At 41.1% G+C, this 20,700-nt stretch overlaps 1 protein-coding gene across 2 annotated transcripts in view; it reads left to right on the top strand.

Annotated features, from left to right (window-relative positions):
- The first annotated feature begins 15,540 nt into the window (after window positions 1-15,540).
- Window positions 15,541-20,700, top strand: part of PCK1 (phosphoenolpyruvate carboxykinase 1) — a 59,909-nt gene continuing 54,749 nt past the window's right edge. For both annotated transcript variants that reach the window (XM_068207993.1, XM_068207992.1), the window contains exons 1-8: window positions 15,541-15,700; window positions 15,883-16,157; window positions 17,534-17,715; window positions 18,325-18,528; window positions 18,862-19,049; window positions 19,942-20,104; window positions 20,224-20,448; window positions 20,552-20,683. In XM_068207993.1, coding sequence (XP_068064094.1) covers window positions 15,934-16,157; window positions 17,534-17,715; window positions 18,325-18,528; window positions 18,862-19,049; window positions 19,942-20,104; window positions 20,224-20,448; window positions 20,552-20,683 — 1,318 coding nt within the window. In that variant the 5' untranslated portion in view covers window positions 15,541-15,700; window positions 15,883-15,933. The remainder of the gene's footprint in view (window positions 15,701-15,882; window positions 16,158-17,533; window positions 17,716-18,324; window positions 18,529-18,861; window positions 19,050-19,941; window positions 20,105-20,223; window positions 20,449-20,551; window positions 20,684-20,700) is intronic.

The raw sequence follows: 20,700 nt of genomic DNA, 5'->3' as shown, positions 1-20,700 counted from the left end.
ACAAAGATACATTTACACTGTACATGCCACAAAACAATGACTTTACTTTTTCAAAAAATGGTATTGATTTCTAAAGAGTCCCTTTAGTCTGGGTAAAACTACTTCCAAATTCTACATCAAAGAATTCATTAAGACTTAAGCGATTTGCCCCCAAAATTGTGTTAATTGTTAGTGATACAGTTTAGAATTTAATCCCAGGAAAACTAACTCCTACCATTGCCCTCACCACCAAGACAGGAACGAGATTTCTTCTCTCAGTACCATCTTTAAGACTTACAACCTGTGCAACAAATTTCTTGTTAACAACTGTGTAATTAGCACTAAGTAAGTTTATGCAAATGGCAGGTTAATGTTGGAAATGGCAGGTTAAGCTATTCCCAGCTTTCTGGTGCTCCTGGATCTATAAAGTGCATGTAAAAAAATCATGATGTGAAAGCCTCTTTAAAATTACTGGTTGAATTTGAGGGAAAAAATCAGTTATTTGGAGAAGTCATAGAATAAAGTTCGGGGCACAAGAGTAATGAATTTCTTTTGAGACTAACAAGTTAAGATTAAATGTGCAACACTTCCAGTTATGAAGAAGATTTGAAACTGTGAAATGGCAAATACGTCATGTTTGAGGAGTCTTTCCAGAACAGTTGTCTCAGCTCCCAAGTGTGCTCTCTGTAATGATTTTCATGCTGAGACCAAAACGCATTTTATACAATGCTTTATACCACACAGAGATGTGCAGATAACACTTCACTTCAGTAAAAGCAAACAAAACCACTTTATTGTCATTTATTCATTATGGATTCATGCCCACACAAAGGAACATTGTTAGCTTTGTTAAAACTGCTCAAATGTGCTTCCTATAAAGGCTGTAACTGAAACAGGGGACATTAGCAATTTGAACAGTATCCACAGAGAACCCCAGCCAAGATACCTTAACTTCCAGATAGAACACGCACATTTACAGACTCAACATCATTGATGTCATCCGATTTTTACAGTACACACACAGTTTCTAGGGAAACAGATGCTTATCTGTTCTCTTCTGAGTCAGTCCTTAACTTCTGTAACATACTTTTAGATCTCTAACATCTTAAATCAGCCATTTTCTGTTACTCTTATTTAGGCTCTGGGAAAGGCTTTGCTGGCAGGTATTGATTGATTGGTAAGTGCCCACCACCCTCTGCTAGCATTGTGGAATCACTCTAAGCTCAACCATAAACCCTCAAACAAGCACATTTTGAAGCTGAATGAGTGGATCAAGACACTAAATAAATTACCAGGTTTATTCAAAGGCACTTATACAATATTAACTTTGAAATCTCCCTGGAGGTTTCAAATACCACACACTGTTCAAAAGACCATTTATTTCCCAATGCCATCCAAAATGTCTCTCCTGAACACAAGGCAGATGACATCAGCCTTAACACGATCTTCGAGCACTTAGGGATGAAGGTATTATTTCTCCTTCCAAATTCCCATAGAATGTTAAGACTTAACCTAATCTAAGCAATCACCACTGTGAGTATTTAATGCAAAACTTCAACCTCAGTTCAAAATCTTACTTAACATGGCTTATCTAAAAATTAACTACAAAGATTATTAACTTTTTACCTTATTCCTGATGTGGAGCACAAGCCTCAAATTTTAGATTCTTGAGATTTCTCACAACTGTTTGTTCTGATGCAGTTGGACATTCCTGCTCTTCACTTTTATTGCATAAGTCTGACAAATCATCACCCCCTTTGCAGCTCTGACTCTCTGTTTCCTCAACAGTAGAAAAAACTTCCTTTCCTACCTCCTCTTCAGATGGGCTCTGTTGCTGGATGTTATTTTCAAATGCAATGGCATCATTATCTCTGTCAATCTATTTTAAAAAGGAATATGTTTTACAACTTTCTCAATTAAAGGCAATCGCTAGTGGCAAATCAACTGAGCAGTCAACAAAATGCAAGCCGCCAATTCGTTCTGATTTTCAGTCTTACATGTGATGGACAAAATTTGCATTTAGCATACAGCAGCCTAACTGGCAAGTTACAATTAAGTAAGAATAATTACTAAAATTATGCTCTCCCTCTCCAAAATTTAATATAAAATTTCAGAGCATCATTTTAAGATTGCAGCACTGAGAACACAGAAACACATATCTTTATATTTTAAAGAAAAGATTTAAAATTTCATTTCAGTAGTTTTAAAAGGAAATGAGAAGTATACCCCAGTTTTTAACAAATTTAGGACTTCTGCAGGCTAATTGTAATGCCTTGTCATATAGCAATTAATCAGGTTGTGATACTCCTTGCATTAGCTAGACTCAAATTAGGTAATACGACCCACCTCAGAATTATCTAGTGATGCATGACTTTTAAAGGAAAAAATGTAGTATTTAATTGTAAAACCAATATAATAGCTAGCACAGAACAAAACAGCAGTGTTACATGCCTTTTTAAATAAAATTCATTTCAAATGGGACTGTATTACATAACCAGCTTTAACAATGACTGAAGAATTGAACTAATTAAATTAAGGAGAAAAAGGGCGATCTGTAATGCCACTTAAGAGATGGAGGCTATCAAACAAATAGTACCAAACTCATGAACTAAATTAAAAACTTGTCTGAATTTCAACAGTTAAATATCATCTCAGTACCTTCTTGATAATCTGGGTCTTCCAACTCAGAATATTCTCCGAATCTATAAAGTCTAAACTTCTAGTTTGTCCTTTTAAAAATGAGACGAAATTATAAAAAGATATACAGGGGACTGGATACTTAAGCCCAAGAAATAATATTAATGCTTAAGTCAGAACCAAACTGGTGTGACAGTAGAAGCTGACAGGGAACAACATATCTCTAACTCCACCTTACCAGAACTCGTACCTCCATCAGGAGCGTGTCTGGTGGTTTCTCTCTCGCCTTTCTTCCTGCACTCTTTTCTTGCCCTTCTTTGTGCAATATTCGGATCTGCGCCAGCTCCAAGTCATGGAACACGCAGGGCCAGGGCCATGGCGGGGCACCGGGCTCAGCCCCCGGCCCGGGCAGGGCCCTGCGGGCTCCCAGCGCACACCGGCTGTGGGCTCGGCGTTCTTCACCTCCTCGGGACACAGGGCCACTCCGGCGGACGCGTGTCCCGGCCACGGCTCCTCTCCTCCGGTCGGGTCAGCCTGGCCTCGCCACCCTTTGGGGCCTTGGTTATCCTGCAGCCCTAAGGCCGCGCACCTGCGGAGCGATCCTGCTCGAGGTTAAACACGAGGGCACGCCACAGGCGTTCAGGAGAGCCCCAGCCCTGCTCTCGTCCAGGGCTCCCCTGGCCCAAGGCGCTGCGGGCGGTCCCCCCGCGGAGAGCTGGGTCCCCCCGGGCTGCCCTCGAGGGGAGGCGGTGGGGAAGGGGCTCGGCACCTGCCGTGCACCTCGGCATGGCCGTCCTCTGCCTCCCTGTGCCGCTCCCTCAGCAGCGGCTGGTGTGGGAGCCCACTCGTGGGTAGCAGCTTTTGGGGAACAGCTGCTCTCACCTCTTAATTCCCTACAAAACACAAAGCCCCGAACCTGCGCAGGTTTCCCTCCCAATGCACCAGGTGCCCGGTGCTTCGGTCCCCACGCACGGCAAGTCCTGCCAGAGCAGCTGCCCTTTTCTCACCCTCTGAGCGAAGACGAAGATCTCTCGCCCTTAACTGTGGGCTCTTAACCTTCTGCTCCCACTTGGCTGGAGACCACGGGGCTGAGCTCAATTGGTTTCTCCACTTGGGAAATATCTGAAGCACTTGCTGTGTGTCTGCGATGGAAAGCCTCCAGCCGGGAGCCCCGTGCTGGAGTGCCGCTGAAGGGCCGCCTGATGCTGCCGCCACAGAAGTGTTGTACAAAATTGGCTCAAGTGGCTTTGCAGAGGCAGCGGAGCGATGTATAAGCATCACTACACTGTACCTTAGGCCAGGATTGGTTATTCAGTGAGAACGAGTTGAAATACTTCTTTCTCCAAAGGCATTGTGAAAATGTCTTTGAGGTAAACTTGAACTGTTTGAGAGACTTAACATTGAATCTTGTGTACCCTTCTAGACTAGTAATTTCCAGCCATCAAACATTTTATAAAACCCACTTACTTTGAATACTCTATTACATGCCAGGGCAGACGTTAGATTTGTAGCTTTACCTCTAAATACCAGCTCGGTGCATTGCAGGGTACAGTGCATTGCACAGGGACTGCAGCCCAGTGTGGTCTGGATCCTGTTAAACTGAATTACCAAACACTAATCAAAGCTCCAAACCAAGTGGTGGCTTTCCTTGTCTGTGGAAGTAATGCAGTACAACTGGCATTTATGAAATATCTGTAGCACAAACAGCAGCCCAGTCCACTGGCCTTTGAGCAGTACCCTCAGATGAGGTGGGGTTATTAGACCTCATCCTCAGAGACATCAATTGAAAATCCCATAAACACCCTTGACAACAAGCACTCCTATCCACAGTTCTATGAAATCTTAAATGCAAAAATAATACAACATGTTGACATTTAACAACTGCAATTTTAGTCATAAATATTCTAGTGCTTGGAATCAACACCAATTCAAAGCAATTATTTAAGGCTGAATATCTATTCCAGCAATTTAGTGCTGATATTTTGGTTAGACACCACATTATTCATCATCCCCAAATCCACAGGCTCTCAAAACTAAAGAACAGGATGCAGAGTACACAATATATTCACATAATTAGGTTGCAAGTAACTGTGGCCAGAGATTTTACTTCTTACACATTTCTAAATATTTTCAAGTTGCTCCATATACTGTGCACCTATGATAGTTGAAGGGCACTGCAGGAAAAAATGTTGTTATAATAATACACCATCCTTTAGGTTGTTTTAATGAGGTTTTCCGCACTTCAGCAGTCATCAACTTCTAAGAGCTGTCCTGCCTTGCACTTCTGCATTATTAATACCAGCACCATCCATGCAGCTACAGTAAAGGTCTGTCATTATTTCCATTATTAACCGATATTTCCAAGGATTTATAGCTCAAATGCAGAATAGCCCTTCAGTTCATTTTTTGCTGAATTTAAAGGAACCCCTTGGATCAGCAATCTACGAATTCAACCAGTTTCTGAGTAGGTTTTGACACACTAGAGGTTAACAGCTCCATAATGGCCATTATGGTGTGTTGTGTGAACAGTCTCCAGTTACTGCTGCTGCTGCATTGTCTATCTCTAGCTGCAATCAAGCTTCTACCCAATCCTCTGGGAGTCTGGTTCTTTCTAACACATCAACAGCCTGCATGAAAAGCCTATCACGAAAGAACAGATATGTATTTTATATTTTAAGTAATAATTATACTTTGGGGGGTAAACATTCAAAAAGAATTATTGTTTGTTAGGAGTATTTCATAAGGAGCATAAGGAATTTAATGTAGGCACATTTTCTTGTGCTTAAGTAACATTGCATAAAGAAACAAAATTCAGCCACAAAATTGCAGATAAATTGCTGATAAGAATCTACCAGTGCATGAAAGTGAATACATGGACAAGTAAAATCCTCAATCAGCAGAATAAATTTCCTTGGCTGCACTAAGGAAATACAGCAAACTTTTTTCTCATCTGCGGTTTTCCACCCAAGTATAAACAGTACAGCTGATTTTTTAAAGTAAAATACTGGGTTATCTGTTCAGATTGTCAGTCTTAAATCTGAATAATGTCTTTTATAATATTTAAGATGTTTAATGCATGCTAGGTGGAGCTGTCTTTTTTAAAAGTTCTATTACCATATACATAAAGCATATTTGACCTTGAATGTCGTTCAAGGTTTGCTTCCCTTACTGTGTTTCAGAAACTCACTTTGGATGACTGCAGAGGCTGTTTATCCATCCTCTCTAGTGATGCTTTGCACCTCCATCACAGGTTCTAAACTGCTGTCCTCTGATGCCAATGGAAGGATTGCCATAAATTTAACAGGGCTTGGAATTAGGCCCAGAACAGATAACTATGTGAAGCAGTGACAGTAGGATTTATTTACACATTTTTGACCTGTCCACAAACTGTAGAGTAAATCAGGAATGCAGCAGTGCACATGAAAGAGAAAAAGGAAAAATAAAAGAGACCAAAGATAAAGCCCCAGAACAAATAGGTTCAAATTTAACCTCCAATGCTCATAATTGTTTCATTTATGACACTCCACCTTGTAGTTGAAACCTCCATTCTTCTCCAGAACATGACTCCTGTTAGTCTAGAAGAAAACCCAGTCTTTGTTGTGACTTATTTTGACAGCTTTAATATAATTTTCCACCTGGCATCTGGAATGTTTTCCATTTTCACTTTCCACCAATGTCTCACTTTTGTTTCCAAGTAAGTGTCGCGTTCACACCGCACCTGTCAGCGGTGTGTGTGCCTTAACACCGGGCTGCAAACACGCACGCCTTCCCTTTCCTCCTACCCCAGGGACAATCACTACCTTCAGCACCTCTTTTGCAGTGAGATATTGCCCTCTTAATAATGACAGCACCAGATAACCTCCTTCACACCGTCACCTGCTTCAGAGAAAGTGGAGATACTTTTACAATATTCTAATTCATCTGGCTCCTTTAAATGTTGCCCAGGTCTTGAAGCTGTCACTAAATGGTTGAAGTCTTTTTGCTGTGTTTTCTGGTGCTCCTTGTTCCTTTCGTGTCCCACTTTCACAAATAGGAAGCATTTCTTCAGAGATCACCAAAAACCTTAATTAAAAAAAAAAAAAAAAAAAGTGTATCAGCTAATGAGTGAGATAAAAAGTTATGTTCTTTTTGATGATGGTCTAAGCAGCTGAATCTTGCAGATTCAGAATTAAGTCAGTGCTTCCGTGCTGGCCTGGAATATTCTCAGGAGAAAATATACAGTATAAAGTATACAGAAAGAAGAAGATTATTAATTTTTTATTTTTTCCCTCAGACCTCTGGTTTGGAGATGGAAGCTACTTTAGCAGACATCACTTAGGATTTAGATCTGGCTTGGATTTCTTCCCTGCCCCAAAGAACACAATTCTCTGCTCCCTATTGCTACAGTCATATAAAAAACTAGTCAGACCTCAGACCCAGGAACATCAGAACATACAGTCCTACTTGTTTCCTTGCTGAATGCCTGAAGCAGAGAGGAGATGGGAGCACAGCAAAGCAAAGCCAGATGGAAATCATGCTGGAGGGTATTGATTGACTAGTGTCTAGGCAGGCTATAAATTACCACTTCTCATGCAAAGATGAGGGTGAGCAGAGCTGCAGAGCCATCTCAGGGCACAGTGTTTGGACTGTGCTGTTCATGCAGGATCAGCTAAATTCAGGTTGTGCCTAAGGCGTGGGGAAAGCCAGGCTTTGCTCTCTCTCCAGTGCTCATCTTGACTTGGAGGAGACAAATAATTTCTGTAAATATGAGTGATTCTTGCAGCAGAACAAAAGCAACTCCTATTAAGTTAAAAGACTTAATGCTTTTATGTATTGTCTATGCTCTTAAAATCCTGCTCCATACTGTAAATTATTATAATTATATAGCATGACAAAAAAACAAGACCTAATAGAGGTCAAATGGGGGATATATAAAAGGGGAAGTATTTAACATAAGCTTATTGGACCTGAAAGTACCAGGGATGATTGATTGCTTAGACACAAGTCAGGGAAGTGGTCTAAAAATTATTAACCATAATTGCAATTTGTCTATTAACTGTTTCACTTAACATTATGATATATTTAGAAACAATTCCTGCCTTCCACTAATACACAATTTGCTCCTTGTGGCAAACAGCAGAGCTGCGTGCCTGGATCTGTTTGGAAGAAGGATGTTTATTGGGAAGCATATCACTTATTCCATTTCAAAAGACATTAGTGTGGTTATACAGTTAACTACACCTCAGTGGTTTCCACTGTTTTTACAGAATACTCTTTAATCCAACAGATAGCAAAGAAAGTTTTTAATACAACTCGCCTTAGTTAGTTATTACAGGTTTCTGTTGCTGTTCTTGCAAGGGTGGAAGAGTTAAAAGTTTAAGAGGCAGAAAGTTTTCCTCTTGTTTTGACTAAGCTGGGGGAAACGTGCTGGAGCTGTGCAGAATTTGATTGCCAAACACAGATAGAAGATACACAGTGAGAAAAGATAGTAAAGGTTTAACCCAGCTGATGTAAGAAACAAACTCCAAGGATGCCCATGTTTCCTTCTTTTATCGCACTGTTAAACTTTAATCAGGAAAACAGTTCTGAGAACAGCTCTTTGTGCACAGCAGAACAGACACCAAAACTTGGAAGTTAATAGGATCACTGAAGAATGAGACTATTAAATGATTGTCTTAATAAATCTGTGAGTGAGATGTACAAACCCAGAGGAGTTCAAATTCTGCTTCCACGTGTAGCAAGTACACATTAAATCTTGCAAAATCAGCAGTAAGGAGGCGGTTGGTGGGTTCAGAAGAGCAGTGGATTCCTGTGCACTTTTTTCCCAGCTCAGATTGCAAATCCTCTTGGGCATTAAACTTCCTGAGGACTCCAATCAACTTCTTAATTCAAAAATCTAAAGAAATCAAGAAAATTTAAGGGGGTATTTAACAACTTGTATATTAGTGCCACTTCACTGAACAGCAGGTGGTGTAGTCCATGATATTTATCAGCAGAAACACCTTAACTCTTAGTTTTCTGCACTGCTACAATGTTGAACCATCACTTAAAGTCCACAACCAGATAGCCCCAGGCCTCTCCATCAGGAACTGGTAATGGAAATACAGTATAGCCGGCTTAGCTGTACACCTTTTCTGCTCCTGTAAGAAACAAAGTCAATCTTATAGTCCTAGTAACTTAAACAACAAGATGAGGCAGTGTCTAGAAAGTAGATGAGAGTACCTGGGCATTTTGTGAATCATGGTTATTACTCCATTCAGAGCTGCCTCTACAAACTGAAACTCTCGTGATCTGTCATTCATATCCATCACTTGTTTAAGGTTTTCTGGGCAGAGAACATCTATGCTTCACCTAAAATAAAAAGGTACTTAGTGCTATTTAGAGCAAATAACTGAACTCTACAAGGTTAGCAAGTGCATGGGGTTTTTAGTTTTATTTGTAGTATGCAAGTTGCTTGCCATTCATTTGTACATAGTGGTTTAATCACACACATAAGAAACTTCTCTTTACATAAACAGTATTCATATGCACATATATCATCCTGGATCAGTAAATTTGGAGACAGTTACAGATGGTCAGTCAAAGATGCACGTATAGTAGTCAGAATTCTGTCTTCCTAAAAGCATAAGAAAAAAAAAGCATGATTTCCAGGGTCCAGTTGAACTCCTGGTCTCTTTACTGAGTATTGTTTGTAGAAATAATCATAATTGTGGCATTTTTTTGGTAGGAACCATTTACACTGACCAAACAATAGTGTCTTTACATTGAAAAAATCCCACTGTTGTCCATTGATGTTGTCTTATGCCTCTTAGAATGGTGCTAAGAAGAAGTGTACAGTATGTAGGATTTCAACTGACCTGTTAACACTTACATAAGAATTTTCCAGTAAACAGAGGATTTGTTACAAGGATTATTGGTTTTTGTGCAATGTTGATTTTCCTCCAGCTGCCAGGTTCAAGAACCAAAAGGTATGTAGTGCTTGACATAGGCACATTTGCCTTCTGACCTTTAGATGTAGCTTGGCTTTCATTTCTGCATAATCAGCTTTTCTATCCTGTTGTTTGGCTTTTAGTGTTATAAAATGCTTGAAATATTAATCAAAGCTGTTTTCCTGGTGAAAAAGTATGGAACAAATCTGACTTGAAACAGAAAACAGGGTTCAGCTCAAGTTGCTGCTTTTGTGTTGCTATTGAAGGAGAAAAAAGTTTATAGTAAATGCTTTTAGTTTCAAGTAAGAACTTACTATTTGCATTACAGTAACCAAGAGAGAACCCAGCAGGGACTGTCTGTGGCACAGACAAAAATGAGAAGAGATAATGATCATGTTTAATTAGGTTTTAAACTTCTCTAGCTGGGAACTATCAACCAAACTAGCAGAATTCATAACAGGGAGAAATTGGAATTGTCACCTCCCAGTCCCCTTCCTAGGAGATAATAAAGGCTTGGGGATGTAGTTACATGTCCAAAGTCAAATGGGAAATCCATAGCAGAGGAAGAAACAGAACCTAAACCTTCAAAATCTGCCCCACTCTCAATGGTTAAAGCCATCCTTCTTCAAAGGAGTTGACTCAAGAAGGACGTACAGAACTGTGACCAGTGGGTCAGACTTCATGTAAAAAGGGACTGAAGCATTGAGGGAGAGCAAAGGTACATGGGAGAATTTAAAGAAAAGAGAAAAAGCCCATTGCACAGGTAGAGCTGGGTAACCCTGAAAGGACAACTGCCAGCACAGTGCTGCTAGCAGACAAAGCATCACAGAGAAATAATGAACAGCGTGCAAGAGAGGGGAGCCAGGGTTGTCCCACCCTAGAGAAAACAAACAAATTGAGACTACAAAAAGGTGCTTCCATGTCATTGCTTTAGGCCTGAGGAGGTGAAGTTTCTGTAAAAGGGCACAGTTAGCAGAACACCAGTCATCCACGGGAAACAGTAACTCTTGAACAAGAGGTGCCTGAACTCGTGTACAAGGATTTGTCTGTTCCCTACCCAAGTAGGAAGCAGGAAGTCCTTGACAGCTGCAAACACACACCTCTGTGGTAAAGAGATTTCACTCCAGCAAGGGTAACTATTTTTATTTGCAAACTGGATTTGGAGCCATCTGGGCTTTGTGGGACTGAGCAGAGCAGATGCTGACAGGCAAAAGGAAACACTAACCTTTTGCTGACCGGTTTCCACTCTTGGTAGTATGGTTTGTCCCCTTCTCTCCTGGCTGTGGTTCTGCTGTTCATCCAGCAAAAAAAAAAAAAAAAAAACCAAAAAAAAAAAACCAAAACTGCAGTAACCATGCAAAAATCATAATTCTGTTGTGGCTAGGGTAAAATCAGTCAAAGTCTTGGTGGGCCTAAACTCTCCAAATGACTAAGACCTTCTGCAGCAGATGAGAAGAGCTCCTAAGGTAACAGAATTACACATACCTGGCCACTGGTCAGGTACCAGTGGCTACAGAGCCTATTACTCACATAGTCACATTGAACCTTGACATGGTTTTTTAAAAAAAAATGACAATATTCCTTTAGGGAAGAGTCCCCAGATTAAATTCGCACCTCAAGAAGTGGCTCTAGAGGGGTGACTGCTTATCAAAGTTAAAATTACATGTCTCAATCCCACCTCCAGAGCTGAGCCTGTAAAAGTGAGCTTAAAAATAAAGTAATAATAATAACTATTTCATCTGTCAAAGCAGAACAACAAGCAAGAAACCAGTGTGCCCATGGTGTAATGTCAGCCTTGGCATGTACTGTGGCACAACCAGGACTTTCCCTAAAATATAGCTCAGGATTGAGCACTTGAGCTGATACTAAACGAAGCATCAAAGGTTGGTGACTTTGTTTAGAGACTTTAAACATGCACCAGTGCATCTTCCTGGCTGCTGAAATTTGCTTCCATTTGTTTTGAGAAATGTCTGTTGTCAAGCTGAAAATGCTGGACAGGTTAATGGAAGTACAGTCTAATCATGATAAATCTGGGTATTTTTTCCCACTCCTCCGCCATCAGAACAAGCCACTTCATTTTGAACACGGGCCAAAAAAATTACATTGCCATTTGTAGGGATCCACAGACAGCATATCTTACAATCTGCCCAATCCTGTATGGGTTAGGGTTGGAAAGGAGGTGAGCAGGAGGTGAAGCACTGCGTCCCCAGTTTGCTGCTACCTGTTGTGGCCGGTGGCAGAGGCTCCGTCTCACGGTTCACGCAGCACACGTGGAGGGGAGTGTACAGCACACGTGGCAGGGCCCCCAGCCCTCCTGCAGATGGGTCAGTGCCGAAGAGCTGCCTGCAAGAGAGGGGCTGTGAGGCGGAAATATCGCCCAGCGCTGCGCAGGGTCTGGAACCAGCACTTGGCTCGCTCACAGGCTCTTTTGCAACTGCAGGCAATTTGCACGGTTCACGTTTTCTTTTGGAAATTGAGAGAACGATCCCTGCCCTGCTCTCTCTGAGACTGCAAGGGCTGCCCTTGGGTCTGGACTCTGTGGCATCCAGTCCAGCAGCTGTCAGAGTGTGCTCAGTGTCAGCTGAGCAAAACTCCACGGAAATAGCAATCCAGAGGCAGTGCTCTTCCGTTAGTAGAGCAGCTCAGAGAATCTTTAAAAAACCTACAATTTTATAGCAAAATACCCAAGTGACAGACTCCTTGGAGGTGACAATATGTAGGAGAATTAGCAATGGGAGGGAAGTAGAATTTCTGAGTATTATTATATGCCATTAACAACTTTCAGATTTCACTGTGAGTGCTTTGTTGCACCTTCGTTTGTAGTGATGAGTTAAGCTTCCTAATGACACTTTTTCTGAACATCTAAAAACCTTTACATTTGTTGAGTTCTAGTAAGTCTGTCAAACCTGAAGTGCTCAAAAACTTCCGTTTTGAGCAACCTGAATAGTGTCCATCAAAGCAAACATCCTAAACCCCCTCCTTTCAAGGCACTTGTTGAACACTGTCATCTTGAAATGTCAGATTCACACACATTTAAATGATTTGACAGCTTCCAAGAAGGCACCTGATAAGCATCACATTCAAGTGTCAAGAAGCACAGAGAAAAAGTGCCAAAAAAAGTTCAATCAGAAGAAATCGTATCAGCTATTAGATGAGCATTATAATGCAGTTACTACTAAAAAAGGCTTCTCATTTAAATGGAAAATAAACTTTACATTCAAGACAACTCTTTTTTTTAAGGCTTTGCATTTCCCCATGCCCCCTCCCATTCGTGAAATCTTCCAGAAACTGAATCCAGACAGCAGCACCCACTGGTACTGGGTGACACCTCAAGACCACTGTAACTGAGCCATTGGAAGTGCTACATCTGGGTTTTTGTGTGGGAAACAGTGGGTGTTATGAGAATTCACTATCTTCACATAAAACCTTTAATGCCTTCTGTTGGCTTCCTAAAAGCTGAATCGCTAAATGAGAAGATTCTTGAAAAAAATCTTAGCCTTGATTTGCATATGCTCCAGTTATTTCATTGCACCAAATACTATGTGTGTTTTATATAGGGGCTTGAGGCTTACTGTGTGTTTGTGATATGCTTTGAGATCCTCTGATGGGAGGTGTTACCTAAATACAAGTAATTTGATGCTGAAGTGTCTAGAATTCCCAGTGGACATCTGTACTCGAGCCCTGCTGCCATCACAAATGAAAAACATTTGGAATCCTTAATGTGATTTTTAATGGACATATGTTCATAACACAGTGCCACCAATTTGGCATATTTAGTGTCTTCTCAAGAGAAGCCCACAGTTTGTATAGCAAGATTGTGGGAGGTTAGGATTGCAGTGTTAGAAAATTTGCACAACACCTGCCTGACTGTAATTGAATTGGCAGAAATTAATGCTCTGGGTTTGGGAATTTTTTCATCCTCTCAAAACCTAGAGACTCTAGGACTGATTGTGCTGTATTACACTGTTGTATGTAAACTTTTATTCTGATTTTATTTGTGCTGCAATATGATAATTTCCTGGTCTACTCTCTTCCTGACAACTTAGCATTGCTGGCTTACTCACAGTTATTTCTATGTACACTGACTTACCTAGCAAGCAAAAAGCACTCAGTTTTTTTTTTTTACTTCTCTGAAAAAGTGCTCTGCTTAGTATTATTAAAGATTATGCTCCATTTTATTTTTAATGAAGGTACTTTATGACATGTTTTAAAAGGAAAATATTTCTCATCAGCTCCACCAGCAACACAGTACATGGACTCTGAAGACAAACACCAGCTTTGTCATTATTAAATTGGTTTTGGATTTTATCATTGCTTGTATCTGGAGCAGTCTTTAGCACCTCTTATCCCACCAGATTTTTGTTTTCCTTTTCAGGAATGTTTGGCCTTGCCATGCATCAAGGACAGCCCCTCTTACCTCACTGTTTTCTTCCCTTATTTACAAAACATAATAAAAGGCTTTGCAGGGGAGATAGAGGGTACAGTGCCAGGGGGTGTCCCTGCAGTGGGAGAGTCAGATCTGCAGTATTTTAGACTTGCAGGTGGGAAGGTGAGCTACAATCCTGATCCCTGCTGCTCTGCCAGCCTGGCTTTTTGGGGGTTGTAAGTCACTGCTGGCTGCCTCAGCAAGAACCTTGCTGGAAACATCCAACTGCATCAAAAACCTGAGCAACAGCAGGGTTGTGAACACCCTTTATACAAGATAAGTCAATTTTGCTGCTTTTCAGAACTCCCTTAAACTTAGCTGGGAATCCCAGATTTCCCTGTTCTGCAAACTACCAATGACAAGCATGGCAAAAGCCCCATCAATACAAAAAAGTCACAAGTTGGCACAAAAGCATCACCTTATCCAGGCTCCAGATGCTTGGCTAAGACTGGTTATAAATAGAGGGAGAGGAAATGGCAGCAGGGTTATTTCTACAGTTCTATTTTTCTGAAATAGTTCAAGTCTTCACACACCCAGACTGCATGGACAAATAGCCATGAAGACCACCTTTCTTTATGGTCACAATTGTCTAAAATGGAACAGGGGAAGCTAAAGACAGGCCTGCAGAAACAGAGACGAGCTTAAAGTGTCTGAGATCACACTCGAGTGTCTGAGATGACACTGAGATAACTCTCAGAATTATGAGTAGTAGTGGCTGTTGATATCAGATACTGCCACAACTGCCACAGACACAGACTCAGGTCTGTTATGTGCACATGCACACAGTGCACTTCACCCACAGAACAACAGTGTGCAGCCTGAGCAGGTCTGTGCTTTTGCTCTGAGTACTAATTTAGGGATGGGTCAATTTTTTATGACACTTCCTCCCATAGAACTCCCAGTAAAATAAAACATAATATTTGAAAGAGGAGGTTAATTATTGCTCCTCTGCCTCTTCTGAGACTGTAGCAATAGGCAATAACTGTTTAGTTTGCAAGAACCTAAAACAAGCCATAAACAAAAACTTCCTTGCCTGCACTGAAGGAACCCCAACACTTAGATTTATATTGCTAGGGATTTTTTTAGAACTGCATAGACAAAAATAAGAGCTGTGGGCCTTATGTAGTGGTTATTCAGGCCTGTCAGTGCTCACTGTTGAACTTTATACCCAGATCAGGCAATGTTCCCAAGGTAAGTAAACACTCCTTGGACGAGCCTCCACTTCACAGCCAGCTAGTGACCATCTGCCTACAAAATGTGCCAGCTGCACTTTGCCTCTGTGCATGACCTCTGTGTTCCTGGTTCCAGAAACTCTTTGTACTCAACCTTTCCCACACGCCGAGAAGTTAATGACGTTTTTGATTTTAAAGCCAAAATGGATCAAAGTTTGGTTAAACTGCTAAATTTTGTAACTGCTAGAAAACAGCAAATCCAGGGGCTAAGAACCTCCGCTTTCAGCATTCATTAATCAAGCCTGTTAAATGATTACCCCGCCAGGGCTGCTTTGTTGACAACTCTGCATGATGACAATGTCAGTGGCACTGGCCCAAGACACATGCAGTGGTGATGTAAAGGACAAGCCTCTTTCACCTCAACTGGTGGGATGGACACTACCATGAAGAATATTTAAGCGAGGAGGTGCATCCTTGGAAAGCAGCAATTGCAAGAGAGCTCCAAGGCAAGTGAAACGGGCTCAACTAAAAAGTACAGCAAAATCCTCTCTGGCATCCAGCTCCAGCTGCCATAGACAGTAAGTAGAATGGCCTCTATTTTTTCCACCTTGAAATTAGCAGTGATCCAAATTCCCTACCTTGATTTTAAAGCAGCACATAATCAAGCCCATTGCAAATTCTTTGTGTTGTATATTGTTAGGCTTTGTGACACTGGTTAGAACGTACAGCAAGCTAACACACCTAATCTATTTGATTTTAGATTGTGATCAGTATTTTACAGCCATCAACGAGATCCACAACAGCTTCAGTAATGCCCCCACAGCTGAAAGCTGACATGAACGTCATGCCCAAGGTTGTCCAGGGGGATTGGGAGAGTCTGTCTCCAGAAGCGAAGGATTTCATCGAGACCAGTGCCAAGCTGTGCCAGCCTGAGTGCATTCACATCTGTGATGGCTCAGAAGAAGAGAACAGAAAAATTCTGGACATCATGGTAGAACAAGGCATGATCAAGAAGCTGAACAAGTATGAGAACTGGTGAGTAGCCTAAATGAAGTCAAGTATCATCTCAGAATTGGAAAATTCATTTTCTAACCTGTTTACTTTAAAAACTTCTTATAACTCTCCAATATTTGCTTTCCATGAACATTTTGGAACTTTAGCTTACATAGGTGAAATACTCAGGAAAAGCAAACTTTTTCCTGTAAAAATGAGCATAAAGCATATTATTCAGTTGGACTATCAACTGTACCTTTTCTCTATTGATTAGTTACATCAGGGAACTGAAATAATGTCATGAGACTTACGCAACTTATCATTAGCAATGGCTAAATATTATTGAGCAAATCTTCTTTTGAAGAATTCTACTATTTTAGCCAATTAGTTTATTCATCACATACTTTTTCGTGGCATTCAAATAGGTCTGTGGGTGTTCAAATATTATTCAGTACAGGCATTATTCATATCGTGCCGATGAGCTTTGACTCTAATGTATTCTGCAAATACTTTTTTCAAATATTTCATAATTTCTCCCAACTAACTGAACATGAAAGGAGAATATTAACAACAAGTGCATACTCAAGAATTACGTGCCAACCACGAGATCTTCATGGGAGAAATCTGCAAAGACTTTTGAATAACTAAGTGCAGGAATTTGGCAATCTGTTTGCAGACTATTTGGGAGAGAAAAGGGCAAGATTCACCAGATAAATTATTCATTGTTAATTATATGCTTAGCTGTAGTGATGATGGTTATGACAGCCCAACTAGAACATTTTTATACTCGTGGAAAATTTCGATGCACAGAGGTGAAAATGTAAAACAATCCCCTCTATCGTAAATAGATGGCAAAAAATTCCTTAGAGGGGAAAAAGAATCCCCTTTAATGAACTCCTTCACTTTCAGTGATCGTGCTTATACTCAGTATTTCCTTTGGGATGTCTCTAATTTAAGGGACTATGCCAATCCACTAAGCTGGGTTCTGATCCCTCTAGCACTTATACCAACACTTAAACTACTTTCCTTGGCATCCACTTAGCTAGAAGCATCATTTTGTGGTCCCCATACAAAACAACTTCACACTGATGAGAATGAGAATTAAACAAGATTAACTTTTCCCTGAAAGTTAACAACAGACAATAAGGCTGAGATAAGAGGCAGAGGAGTATTAACATGTAACAAGACTTTCCTAGGCTGTATAATTTTTTATTATTACTGGAAAGTCTTAAAGAAATTTTTTTGAGAGAATATAGCTGACTGATTTTTGAGATTATCTGTTATACTGCTTTCTCACTAATTTTTGTCTTACAAAGCATTGTTTTAGCGGCCTTTTGTGCTAAAGTGGACCCACAGAAGGGTAAAAATGCTATATTGATCATTAAAGTCTAATTTCCTGATTTTTTGGTGAAATGCAGCTGGCTGGCTCTCACTGATCCAAGAGATGTGGCAAGAATTGAGAGCAAAACTGTCATCATCACTCAAGAGCAGAGAGATACCATTCCGATCCCTAAAACTGGAACAAGCCAACTGGGGCGCTGGATGTCTGAGGAAGATTTTGAGAAAGCCTTCAACACCAGGTTCCCAGGCTGCATGCAAGGTAGGCAAGAAGATTATAACTGACACTGAACTTCCAGCAATGCTGAGACACTTACTACTGTTGCAAGTTACTGTAATCTTTAAAGAACAATTTGAGCTGAAGATTCAGCTTTATACCCCCTACAGTCACTTCACTGGTTTCATGCAGATCTTTACCATAGACACAAATACCTGGGCAAGGACAGTCCTCAGTTTCTTTCCAGCAGTCGTTTTCCTGAAGAGTGGCAAAGTACAAAAATTCTTGTTGACTTGGTTCAGGAAGTCACCTCACAACTGAGGAGCAGATAGGAAGTGAGATGAGAATGAAGGGCCTCCCCTCCATAGCAATAATTTCAGATTCAGGGATTTACACTAACAGAGAACTTGGCCTTCACCTCTCCTTACTCCTGGCTAGACAATCTGTCTGAACTGCTGCTTTCAGCATTTAAGATAAAACTTCTTGCTACACAATTAGACCAACAGAAAGCTGCAGCTCTTTAAACATCATCAGAAGCTCTCACAAGACAAACAGCTTTTAAAGGACTGAGAAACAACCTCCATGTTTATAAAGGTTACTTCAAATGTTCCTTGTTTTGCTCTTGGCCACATCTTGCTACTCCCTGTTTTCCAGGACGTACGATGTATGTCATCCCCTTCAGCATGGGGCCTATTGGGTCACCTTTGTCCAAGATTGGGATCGAGCTGACGGATTCACCCTACGTAGTGGCCAGCATGAGGATCATGACACGGATAGGAACAGATGTTTTGAAAGCCCTGGGCAATGGGGAGTTTGTAAAATGCCTTCACTCAGTTGGATGTCCTCTGCCGCTAAAAGGTAAGAGCAATTAAAAACCCCAGGAGCCATTAAAAACACCTGGAAATTCCCAGGGCTGTGTTTTGGAGCTGAGTGCATGTCCTCAGCACGTGGTACACTCTCACCACAGAAGACCAGGGTGGTTCTGTTACAACACTAGGTTCAAAAGTCCATTAAAGGAATCAAAGCTCAGCGAGAGCTTGATGGAAAGGAGATCATTATCCCTAGTACTTACCAGGGATTTCCTTGAAGCATATGCTCTGGGTTGCTGTCAGAGGCTCGATGCTTATGAAACAACAGCGTGATCAAGCATGGAAATTGCTGCATTCATGACTACAACATTCTGTTCTGCAGAGCCATTAATCAACAACTGGCCGTGCAACCCGGAGCTGACGCTGATTGCTCATCTCCCGGATCGCAGGGAGATCATTTCCTTTGGCAGCGGCTACGGAGGAAACTCCTTGCTGGGGAAGAAATGCTTTGCTCTCCGGATTGCCAGCAGACTGGCCAAGGAGGAGGGCTGGCTCGCAGAGCACATGCTGGTAAAAGTCTATGCTGTTAAATCTGGTGTGTTTGAACAGCCTTTAAAACTCAAATTAGAGCCACATAAATCCATCACCCGTCTCGCCATCAGTGGAATTAGTCTCATGTGGATAGTCCTGTAACTTTAGATAGGAATCTGTCATGTGCCAGGCTCATGAGGAACAGAAAACTGCTTGCAAGGCCAAGTACTGAACATTTAAAATAGGACCTGTCATGGCATAGAACAAGCAAGGTTTGGAACTTCTGAGAGTGACTGAGTGACTTCTTGTAGGCAGATCCGTGTACTTGCGCAGAGCCTGAACATCATCACTGGGCCAAATTATAAAGAGGTCTATGCACTCAAAAACCTGCAAATAGATTTTCTAAGGGAGTTCTGCTGTGTAACCTTCCTGGCTTTAATTTCTTCTGTCCTTTAAACATTCTACCACCATAAAATACCACTGAAAAAAAGAATTTCAGAGTGCATAGGAGAGCAGCCTTAGAAAAAAATATCTGTGGTCCTTGAGAAGAGCAGGAGTATCCATGCACAAAGTACTTTCCTTTCACTCCACTCGTACAGCCAAAAGAATATTGCCTGGTTTACTTCTGTCTTGAGAGAGAAACATAGCAAAATAAATCAGCAAAATTAAAATAAATGTTTGTGATATGTAAACCTAACATTTAAAAAATAGAATATTTTCTCACAGATATTCTAATGGCAAGAAGAGTTGACTCTGATTTTAAAAATACAGCTTGAGTTATTTGTCAACAATATTATGTGGTGCTTCTTCTGTAAGAACAAATGTGCATAATTAAATATTTTATCGTTTCCACTTGCTGGGAGACAATCGCCTAAACGAAAAGTGCAAGAAATAAAGACTGTGCTTAACAGTTGCATTAATTTTTCAATAGATCCTGGGAATTACCAATCCAGAAGGTAAAAAGAAGTACTTTGCTGCAGCATTCCCTAGTGCATGTGGAAAAACTAACTTGGCTATGATGAATCCAAGCCTGCCAGGATGGAAAATTGAGTGTGTGGGTGACGATATTGCCTGGATGAAATTCGATGAACAAGGTATGGAAATTAAATTGGAATGTTTTACAGGTTGCTGTAGGTGCAGTAAGACGTGCTACAAACTTCTGGATAGAATTAAATCAGTATGGTTTACTTATATTTTATCATTTAACTTCCAGGCAACTTAAGGGCAATCAATCCTGAAAATGGCTTTTTTGGCGTCGCCCCTGGAACCTCAGTCAAAACAAACCCCAACGCCATTAAAACCATATTCAAGAACACCATCTTTACCAACGTGGCAGAAACCAGTGATGGAGGGGTTTACTGGGAAGGCATTGATGAGCCCCTGCCAGCTGGAGTGACAGTGACCTCGTGGAAGAACAAGGATTGGACCCCAGACAACGGTACCTGGCCCACACCATGGCCCTCTCTTTGGCTTTCTTTGAAATTAATGAATAAATTCAAGTTACATCTGCCATCATGACCTTTTTATTGTGTTCTGTGCAGGAGAACCTTGTGCTCACCCCAACTCCAGGTTCTGCTCCCCAGCCAAGCAGTGCCCCATCATGGATCCTGCGTGGGAATCACCCGAAGGCGTTCCCATCGAAGGCATCATTTTTGGAGGCCGCAGACCAGCTGGTAAGAGATGCAGCAGC

Source organism: Anomalospiza imberbis, chromosome 17, assembly GCF_031753505.1.
Source record: "Anomalospiza imberbis isolate Cuckoo-Finch-1a 21T00152 chromosome 17, ASM3175350v1, whole genome shotgun sequence".
Lineage (NCBI taxonomy): Eukaryota > Metazoa > Chordata > Aves > Passeriformes > Viduidae > Anomalospiza > Anomalospiza imberbis.
This window is presented reverse-complemented; position numbering and strand designations above follow the sequence as displayed.